The sequence below is a fragment of the Acipenser ruthenus genome, chromosome 40, assembly GCF_902713425.1.
Source record: "Acipenser ruthenus chromosome 40, fAciRut3.2 maternal haplotype, whole genome shotgun sequence".
Classification (NCBI taxonomy): domain Eukaryota; kingdom Metazoa; phylum Chordata; class Actinopteri; order Acipenseriformes; family Acipenseridae; genus Acipenser; species Acipenser ruthenus.
The window spans coordinates 1,284,294-1,294,959 of record NC_081228.1 but is presented as its reverse complement, the minus strand read 5'-3'; the positions used below and the strand labels follow the sequence as shown (position 1 = coordinate 1,294,959).

At 38.0% G+C, this 10,666-nt stretch overlaps 1 protein-coding gene across 2 annotated transcripts; it reads left to right on the top strand.

Annotated features, from left to right (window-relative positions):
* Nucleotides 1–2,219: 2,219 nt before the first annotated feature.
* Nucleotides 2,220–10,666, top strand: LOC131708107 (5-hydroxytryptamine receptor 3A-like). Of its 2 annotated transcripts, XM_059010263.1 has the most exons (10): nucleotides 2,220–2,313; nucleotides 3,413–3,743; nucleotides 4,506–4,672; nucleotides 5,478–5,522; nucleotides 6,052–6,161; nucleotides 6,829–6,998; nucleotides 7,490–7,650; nucleotides 8,338–8,548; nucleotides 9,168–9,401; nucleotides 10,021–10,666. In XM_059010263.1, exons 2-10 carry the CDS (start codon nucleotides 3,677–3,679, stop codon nucleotides 10,305–10,307), a joined length of 1,452 nt encoding a protein of 483 aa, XP_058866246.1. In that variant the 5' UTR covers nucleotides 2,220–2,313; nucleotides 3,413–3,676; the 3' UTR covers nucleotides 10,308–10,666. The 2 variants fall into 2 exon arrangements, with proteins under 2 accessions (XP_058866246.1, XP_058866245.1); XM_059010262.1 differs by lacking the exon at nucleotides 2,220–2,313 and having other exon boundaries at nucleotides 2,614–3,743.

Genomic DNA, 10,666 nt, shown 5'->3' with positions numbered 1-10,666 from the left:
GTTTACACGATGTACATTTTCATCATGTTTCATTTCCCCTTTATGTTTCATATCCATTTGTTCCGATTCAATAAAACACACCTTGTTGATGTGCAGATAATAAACAAACACAGTAAGTAAAATGGAGAGTGTTGCTAAAAGTACCAACGTCCTCCTCTCTCTTCAATGTAAAAATGCTTCAATTGACATTGATATTTTTACTCTTCATGGAAATTCAATTACACTAAGAACTGTTGTGTACAACATCACAATTTGAAATATGAGTGTAAAAACTGTTTTGCAGTCGGATACCATTTTTAAATTATGCTTTAGCAATAGCATTAATCTAGAACCGTTGTGGAAAACATCTGAATTTTAAATTATGAAAACATTATAACAGTATTTTTTCTAAAACTATTTTCTTTTCGTTACTTTTAAGTATGTATTAAACCCAACACACATACTTTACTTTCAAATCGTCTGTATGTTCAGTGGATACCCATACAAACTCAATGTAACAGGATACATCTCCAGACATTTGTCTGTGTAAAGAGTGGACAGGACTGGTTATTACCACCAGCCTGCCAGTAGTTACTTTTTCTTTAGTCTGTAGCTTGATTCAGGTTCAGCAACCCAAGCTCTTTCAATGGTATAGCTCTAATTGTCAGAGTATGTGTACTTTATCAACTTTGCATATTAGCTTTGATGGTGGATAGTCAAGGCCCTTATTGAACTAGCTAATCATACCCCAGGCGTGTTTCTATCTACTCTGATAACCGTAACACAACACCACGCATGCACAGGCTTATGAATTTGATCTTGTTACAGTTTGGGGATTATGAATTCAGTCCTATGTCTCTGGAATATAATAAGCTAATTAAAAATGTAGTTATCAGAATTGGACAGGCTTAATTTTTATCTCAGCAAAAAAACAAAACCTTTTTTTTTTACTTTTAGAGTTTTCTATCCCTAACACCTCCTATTCAAATTCCTATCGTGCTCCGTAGCATAACTATTCATTATCATTTGTATTGAATTGTGAGATTATTTCCCGTTCACGAAAGGCACAGTTTGTTTCTAAACCTGCAACACCATATTGTCATTAGCATGAATACAATTTCTCATCTGCAAATGAGTTTGTTAATCTCTCATAACACTTTCTATTAAACAGTAGGAGTCACTTCAAACAGCACGTTGAAGGTTTGAGATTCAAATCAAGTTAAATTCATTTGGTGGTTACCACTTAGCCCAGAAAAGCCAACATCACAAAACTGCCCCCTAATGCAGCACAGTTTAGGTGATGAAAGCTTGTGAACTTCACAATGTAGGACCTCTTTACAAGAAATACTTTAGAAGTCAGAATATCATTTTTAATTTCCAGGCCAAGGGAACCATTAACATGAGGAAACATGAACTCACTTTTTCAAGAACAGTGACTTGAAACCTGGTTCCTGGGGACCTAGTTTGAGGCAACGTTGCTGTATCAAACCCCAAGTCTCCCCTGGTGTGCCCTGAAGTGGCCTGAAAGATTGTCTCCTGAAACCAAGTTCCAAGTCACTAAGTGGCGTTGTGTTCCTTCAGCTTTCAAGCTACACAGCAGGAACGTATTTCTCTGTATGGGCTCATTATCTGTTTTGTTTTTACACCAGGATACTTCATTCGAGCTATAGTTGTTTAGAAATGCTTTCAACAAAAAAAGGCGGCGTGTGTTGTCATACTGTTGAGGAATTCTCAATAGTAAAACTCCCATGCCTGTTCAATAAAATCAATAGAATTAGACTTGGAGTAGCAAGTGCCAATGGCCATCAGGAATTTAACGGTAAGTTACACGATGGCATCGATTAGTCAAGTGTAGTGCAGTTTGACCTGAAGTGTTATACAAACGGGATGAGCGTTTAAAGTCTTCTTAGCCTTTGAGTGAACAGCACTTGTGTACCGCAGGAAACTTTAAGGGCCGACCCTCTCTGTCGTTCCTTCTTCCAATCTGTCACTGCCCATTAGTAAGTTCTAGCAGCTGAAGTTGATTTAATTATAGTGAAATAAAAAACAAAGTTCAAAAGGTCAGCGATTAGATGTAGCAATATTTCACCGCATTTATTACCGTGTGCTTTCATTACGACAACTCGATATCCTTGCAACTTATTATCAATTATGTGCTTCTCAATTACGCCAAGAGATACTTCCCGTCAACTAATAAAATTGATAAATTCAATTTGGCAACATTTAGCCGTTTTTTATTTCCCTGCCACAAATGTCATCGAGTCAGCCGAGTCAATCAAGAGATTGAACTAATCTCAGCGTTGCTCTGAATGCTTGCTGGGGTTTTGTTTCAAGGTAATGTAATTACTGCCTTGCAGAAACGCTGTGCTTCAATTACTGGGGTTTTTAATTGCCTCCCATTGCATCTGTTAGGCAGATTCCAGGGATAAACTGTAGTATGGAGGCTGAGATGTGATAAATATTGAGTCCATGTAATGGAACACTTGCTGTCCTTTTTAATCTTATTATTGGCCTTAGCGCCATGAAGTTGAGTACAAGTATTGATTGTGCATCATATTTAAACCCGTATTATAGTCTACTACCAGGACAGAAATATAGCTCTAGATGTGTTTACTTTTTTTAAAACAGCTTTCCGAGCTGTTAGAATTATTTACCACCATTTTCCCCTAGTTTTCTTTAAAAGCGCCGTCAATCCCGTGCATTAAGTCAACAGGAGACATTCGCTATACTTGTATTGGTCTTTAAATTCTAGATCATAGCCTAATAGAAACAACATGTTAGAAATTAAATAATTTCTCATCTGTATTGGAGTTAGATACTGTGAAATATTTTATACCTGTCTATTAAAAAAATGCATTTTTTTATTAATTAATTAGTTGAAACAATAATTAATATTTAACCCCAACATTAATCACGAATAGTCCTACATGTTTCCCTCGGATTCATGCAATGTTAGTTCCTACAGGATTTTATTAGATTAACTCACCCCTATTTAAAGTGGATTTTGAATAAAGTGCTTGAATCGTTAGAATTCATAATGAAAGTTTTTTTGTCTAATTGGGGACTGGTAATTTTTTTTTTTTTTCTTTTTTTTTTTAGTGTGTTGTACGTATTAAATCGACAGATAGACACCGAATTAAAATGGCTCGTATTTTTAAACGGAGAAAGTCATGTTATGTTACATAGCCAATGGGAATATACAATACCCACGGGAAGAAAAAAACATTTAATTCTATGACAAACCTTAAAATCTTTTGTTCAAGATAAACAAATAAAGCAACTATAACTAATTGAATTAAACAGATGAAAGAGAAAACGTATCGACGGTCACGTCTGTAATTTCAGTGAGTCCAAAAGCACCTGGGGGTCGTTTGTTTCACTGGGCATTGTATCATGATCATTCACTTAACTCGCATCTGTTCTTATATACCAGCAAAGTACGAGGGTGATCAGTACATCGGCATAAGCAATGTGTTCGTTAATCGTCTAACCTGAAACCTGAGGCAGGCGGGCTTGATTACGAGATTCATTAATTGTTTTAAAACTGGAAACTGCAAAGCGAGCTGAATCCGAAAGGCTGTAGTTGTGTTTGGGGGCACTCCAATGAAGACAATCTGGCAGGCTGAAGTCATTTACATTGCACAGCGCGTTAACAGCAACCCAGACTGCAACTCGAAACTATCCCCTCCAACGCAAAATGAGCGCTTCAGCACTCTGGATAGCGCTCGGCGTGCTAGTGCTCAGCACAGCGAGATCAAATGAAGGTATGAAGATTATTATTATTATTATTATTATTATTATTATTATTATTATTATTATTATTATTATTATTATTGTTGTTGTTGTTGTTGTTTCTGTATTGCATGTTTAAACCTGATTGATACACATGCTTGTACAATTACATCTGTTACATATCATGCAAATTGTGCTGTACAGTATGACATTTAATCCTGTGTTGTATATTTGCTGATGAGTTGAATACTTTATTGTTATGCATTCGTAACCTCTGTATGTGCAGCAATAACAATTGTGCCGCAATTATCCATTACAATGACAAGGCAGAAACTGAAAAATGATCTCTTGCTTTATTTCAACTTTTTTTCAGATGTTTTTTTAAATGGATAGCTAATATATAGTAACCCATTTCTAAGCCACTGTTCAATAGTTGTAAAATACAAAGTGATGTGACTTTTAGTGTGACGGTGCTGCCCTTTTTGCATTATGTTGCTGTTCAACATGGATGGCTTCATTTGCATTACAAAAAGCAATGTTCGGTTGCAAACCTTGGCATTTCAAACTGAGAAATAAATCTGTCAGTTTGTTATTTATATTTTAGTGTAAGGTAGAGTTAGATCTGTATTAAGTGGTGTTTAAGAGTTGCTGTACACATATTTAGAATCCGTGGCTTCATATGGTATTACTCATTTTTACCTACACGATTTGGTGGTTGTTTTTTTGACTCTTTATCCATTATAAAGTATAGCCACAAGCACACTACACCGAGGTCTTTATTTCCATTCTCCCAGCAGCCCGCCGATTAACCACTAACCCCAGCCGCTTTGCGAATTCCACCCTGGTTCGTCTCGCCGATTATCTGTTGACGGGTTACAAGCGGGGTGTACGCCCTGTACGAGATTGGAGAACTCCCACTACAGTTTCCATTGATTTAATGATCTACGCGATTTTAAGTGTGGTAAGGGGCCGCACGTTTGCTTTTACATAGTTTTCAGGGCTACATTCTCAAAGCCTTTCAAATCCTTATTAGCATGCTTTGGTAACATTCTTTATTGTGTCTCTAATTACTGGTGTATTTACATAGTTACTTAGTAAATACATGCGTACTTACACATGATTACAATGTTATCATGCATAGATACAATGTTCGTAATGTGTACATTTTTTTGCATGATATAACCCTAATCCTAACCCTATCCCCTTTCTCATACAATTGTGTCCTTGCATATATGGTGCAAAAAGATCTATACGTTAAGTACATTTTAACTATACATAATAACATTGTAATTATGTGTAAGTAGACATGTATTTACTAAGTAACTACGATGTAGATACACAGTAATTAGAGACACTTAATGTAAAGTGTTATCAATGTTTATTACTTTTAGAAATAAATGGCCTAATAATTATTTGGCGTATCATTTTACTGCAAATAACTGACTCTAAGAATCTCCAATAGTGTTCTTAAGAGTGTTGATGTACTGATAAAATAAATTACATTTTATACAATAAATGTATTAAATGTTACCTTTTGTTAAAATAAATAATACTTAAAAATGACAGTGGTTTTGTAAAGGAGAACTGTAAAATATAAATGCAAAAAATAGCAAGATTAAACTTATATATATATATATATATATATATATATATATATATATATATATATATATATATATATATATATATCCTGCTAACATTACGTATTTTAAACCTTTACTCATAACTGCATTGCCCTTTTCTTTGTCTCATATGTTTGACTACAGGATGAGAAAAATCAAGTTTTAACAACCTACATTTGGTACCGGCAGGTGTGTGCTCAGATTTCAACTGTATAGCACTTGGCTCTGTATTCTATATAGATGGAAGGATGATTGATCTAATAAGCAGCGATGGAATCCATTCAAATGATTTCCTTTCCAAGCAGACACGTAGCATGTACCATAAGAGGATATTTCATTCATCTAACCTGGCCATCACACAAAACCAAAAATACATTACAAAGACTTCCTGTGGAAACGAAAAGTACTACCGAATATCGGAGTGTTTCAAGCTATGGAGGTGTTAATCATGCCATCGCAAGATCTGTTTGACACACACAAAAAGGAGATACATAAATATATTTATTAACATGTAATATCTGGTGTTGTGATACAGCACTAAGAACAAACAGAGGTGGGCAGCAAAGGCTAATTTATTTAATAACTAAGAGCATATAACAACCTCTTTTTGTGCCCAAACCTTTCTTCTGTTTTTACTGTATGTGCTTTTAAATACAACGGTATACTTTACATGAGCACCACGTTTATAAGTGGAATAACATTCTTTATACCTGCACAGCAATGGAAAGATGAATTCCTAGTCTGGGATCCGAAGGACTTTGACGATGTCAAGCAGATCTCTATCCTGACTAACAATCTGTGGGTTCCAGATATACTCATCAACGAGTTGTAAGTATCTTGGATTCTTTTTATGCAATGTTACTGATTTTAATGGTACCAGGTTTAATTCTGTGTTTATTTATTCCTATTTTCTGTGTGAGTTTTTAGGCTTTTTTTTTTAGATAATCAAATTATTTTTCTTAACTGTCCAAAAAAGTGAACTGAACAGCTCTTTCTGGTACTGTCAGAAAAGTCAATGACTGTTCAAATCAAATAACAGCACAGCTGGGAATCATAGTAAACAGGGGGCTTATAAGAAAATAGATTTTAAAACCTTACTTATTGTTGGTCCTAACAAGCATAGCAATGACATTACAGGCATCCTCTGCCATGTCTGCAAATACAAAATAAGAACCATCTTCAACCTGAAAAAGCCACCGCAACGTATTGTAGCAAAATACCTTTAACTTCACCGAGGACGATGGGTTAGTGAACACAAGAAGCGTATTCTCTGCTGTTTCTTTTAGGGGTGTTTGATAGCTATGAAAAGCTGTAATAAGCAGCCCTTTGTTTTTTTAGGGGTGTTTGATAGCTATGAAAAGCTGTAATAAGCAGCCCTTTGTTTTTTTAGGGGTGTTTGATAGCTATGAAAAGCTGTACTAAGCAGCCCTTTGTTTTTTAGGGGTGTTTGATAGCTATGAAAAGCTGTAATAAGCAGCCCTTTGTTTTTTTCCAGTGTTGATGTGGGGAAGTCCCCTGATATCCCTTATGTTTACGTGGGGAATGATGGGGAAGTTCGGAACTACAAGCCGATCCAGGTGGTCACTGCCTGCAGCCTGGATATATACAACTTCCCCTTCGATGTGCAGAACTGCTCCCTCACTTTCACGAGCTGGCTCCACACGAGTAAGAGCCTTGCCTTACCTCAGCCTCTCCTGACAGACGAGACTTATAGAAACAGCTGAGATAACTCTCATGTCAAAAGAAAAAAAAAAACATTATTTAAGGTTATTATAGTTATAAAACAACACGTTTTAAAAATGAAGTTTCAGTTTTCAGTTTGCATGCTTTGCTGTACAGCTGTGGCCGAATGTTTTGCAAACTACACAATGATATTAAAAAAAGTCTACCGGTAGCCTTAATATGGAAAACTACAAAGCGGTATGCAATTCAACATGCTACCGTAACATTATTCAGCAGGTTTCATTCGACTTTATGAAGCAGAATGAATTCATTCTGTAGGGTGCTGCAAAACTTTTGGCCCTAGCTGTAGTTTGTTACACTTGCTCTTTTGAGGTCATTGCACTGATAAGATACGCAGTGGTAACATGTATGAACAGCCTGGCTCAAAGTCCCGCACTCTCATACTGATCTGATGGGCTTTCCTTCCCCTACAGTTAAGGACATCAACATCTCCCTGTTGAGATCCCCCGAGGAGGTGATGTTTGATAAAAGTGTTTTCATGAACCAGGGGGAGTGGGAACTGCTCCATATCCTGTCTGCTTACTCTGCCTTCAGTATTGATGGCAACGACCACTACGCTGAAATGAAGTTCTCTGTGAGTACGGCCAGCATGGGGGCTTGTGCCTGTAGGACATGTCGCCTTACTACAGGGCTACTGGCACTTATACTGTATCCTGAAGCTCCACTGCCAACACACCTTGAGGTGGAGGCTAGGGGGAGGTGAACTCAAAGCACGGCAGCAAAGGGAGGTTTAAATGTACCTGGTTTAAGAAGTATTGGTAGCTGATTGACATGAATGCAGGGGTTACCTCCTTAGTCAAAGGTCATATTGACTTTTTGTGATAGTAGTTTTTTTTTTTTGTCAATCAAGTGATCATATTTACAGGTTTGAAAGGAGGTGTAACTGCAGTGTACAGCATGTTTTTATTTTTATTAGATGTACACAAAAGGTCTAAATTATTTTAAAAAAATAACTTATTTCAGGACATTTTGGACAAAAGCCCTTCTTCAGCTGTGTAGACAGAAAAACAAACACAGTGCAGTATTTTTCTTTCTGTGGGAAGGGATTTTGTCTGAAATGTCCTGAAATAAATGCTTTTTAAAAATAATTTGAAACGTTGGTGTACATCCCAAAAAAAAAAAAAAACCCTTTTGATTTTGGTCAGGTGTATTTCGCGTTTCCTCCACGGCTTTCCGATCTTGCTGTGGTGTATAACCGATTGCCTGTGATGCTTTGCTCCTGGCTGTTCCTCTGCTTTGAGATGCTGTGTTTCTGTTCCAGGTTGTGATCAGACGGAGACCCTTGTTTTACACTGTAAGCTTACTGCTGCCTAGTATTTTTCTGATGGTGATGGATATTGTGGGGTTCTTCCTGCCCCCCGACAGTGGAGAGAGAGTCTCCTTTAAAATCACCCTTCTGCTGGGCTACTCTGTCTTCCTCATTATCGTGTCCGACACACTGCCAGCTACAGCCATCGGGACTCCCCTCATAGGTACAGCTAGTGAAGGGTGCACCGCAGTGATGGGTATAGTGCTACAGTGAAATCCTTCTATTAAAACAGAGTAATAGATGGCAAGGGATGGACAGAGTGAACCGGAAGGGAACCTGGGCTTTGTGTGAAGTAGCTTTTGAACTGATGAAGGTTTGAGTCCGACTTTGGTTTCTTAAAAGTTTCACCATTAGTGTTTTATTTAATCAGGACAGTAAAGCCGTTTAGGGTTACTTGGTTAAAGGCTTGATTTTTAAAAAAATGCTCAGATTCATATAAAGATGTCCTCAATTAACAAAAAAAGATTTTTGTAAAGACTTCTTAGTATTAACAGCACAGTTGTCAATTTATAGAGTATATTATAAATTATCTTTAGTTCAGGGAAGGGCATTTTTCTGTTAATTTTAAGGTTAGAATTTTTTTTCAGCCCCTCTTTTTATAAAAACTGGTCTGTGCCTGCGATTAGATAGATTTCTGTCTTGCATGGAGTGTTTTGGGTGTTCCAGAGGGGTGTGTCAAGATGTTCTAGAATCTTTGCATTAATACAGAATCAAGTGCAGCAGTTTCAGGTTTGGTTTTGAGCCTCATTGCTTTGTCCCCTCCCCTCCCCTCCTGTGTGCAGGGGTGTATTTTGTGGTGTGCATGGCCCTTCTGGTGATCAGTCTGACGGAGACCATATTGATCGTTCGTCTGGTGCATAAGCAGGATCTGCAGCCTCATGTTCCAGAGTGGGTGAAATACCTGGTGTTGGAGAGAGCCACTGTACTGTTCTGCATTCGCAACAAGCACAAGTTTGGACCCCTGCATCCCAAAGAGGTAGATGTGACCCAGTACAAGGAGAACAATATCAATTCAGGTAGGAGTTCCATCTCTTACCTCAAGTGAACCCCACCACTGACAAGTACCTGTACATTAAAACATCATCGCAGCCTATAGGTGTTAGTGCTATAAATGGAACGAAATGTTCAACAGTGGAGGTGCTTTCACAGTTTTCTACCAGTTATACATTCAGCTCAAATTAGCTCATTCTTGGCATGATAGAGGTGTCTAGAATCTGCAGTAGAGAGGAATTTCACTTGAAACAAAACTCATAGTTGATTTAGCCAATTGGAGCACAGCTAGCCATTCATTCATAACACAGCGACTGTACAAAGAGCCATGTAAATATACCCTCAACCATGCAGTTATACAGCTAAACATGTCACTACAGCCACGCACCTTGGGTCATGTTTACTGGTGATGGCCAAGTGCAGATATTCCCTCGGTAACCAAGCAATTTCACTGGATTGTTCCATTTTACATCTACCTAGTGCATCTACCTGTACAAAAGATAGACTGCTGCACATTTTAAACAGCCAGAGTTAACAGGGACTGTGGAGGTGGTTTCAGGCACGCTCACAGTCTCTCATGAAAGCCTCGGATCATCCTGGGGATTGCAGCGTTGGCTGCTTCTAACACTCTTTTTGTTTCGTCAGATAAATTGAACTTCCTTTGTTGCGAGAACCCCAAACACCGCGAGAAGCCCATGGGGATGGCTCTGCCTTTAAGAGAAAACACACCTGTCGTTGACAGCATCCTCCACGAGATCTCCTTCATCCGCCAGTACCTGGAGAAACGGGACGAGTACCGAGACATCGCCAAAGAGTGGCTGCAAGTGGGCTACGTTTTGGACGTGCTGCTGTTCCGGGTCTACCTGGTGGCAGTGCTTGCATACAGCATCACGCTGGGCACTCTGTGGTCTGTATGGCAGTATGCTGAGTGACAGGTAGAGTCTGGTTTAAAAAGTGCGTTATACCTTTTATAATAACTGGTGACAAGCAGTTGATATTTCCTGTAATAACACAACTAACTTACCAATAACGTAACACAACACAGAAATACCCCAGGACAGCCCTAAAACAGCCAGTGTCCTTTCCCGATGTTCTGACACGATCGTTGCTCACACTGGCGCAGACGCTGTTAAGTCTGGGAAATCATGTTTGTAGCTTACTGACAATCTGTACTCGACCAACAGCTTTGATTTTGTTTTGTATGTACAGTAGTTATGTAACTAACACTGTTTGTGATTCTATGTACAGTATTGTATTTGTATAGAAATAAAAGGTAGTTTTACCCACTGTA

What these genes read in the sequence shown, in the direction of transcription:
- LOC131708107 (XM_059010263.1), top strand. Translation starts at nt 3,677, where the DNA reads ATGAGCGCTTCAGCACTCTGGATAGCGCTCGGCGTGCTAGTGCTCAGC. An exon ending in CCTACATTTGGTACCGGCAG is followed by an intron (nt 5,523 to 6,051) that starts GTGTGTGCTCAG and finishes ATACCTGCACAG; the next exon opens with CAATGGAAAGATGAATTCCT. An exon ending in GATATACTCATCAACGAGTT is followed by an intron (nt 6,162 to 6,828) that starts GTAAGTATCTTG and finishes GTTTTTTTCCAG; the next exon opens with TGTTGATGTGGGGAAGTCCC.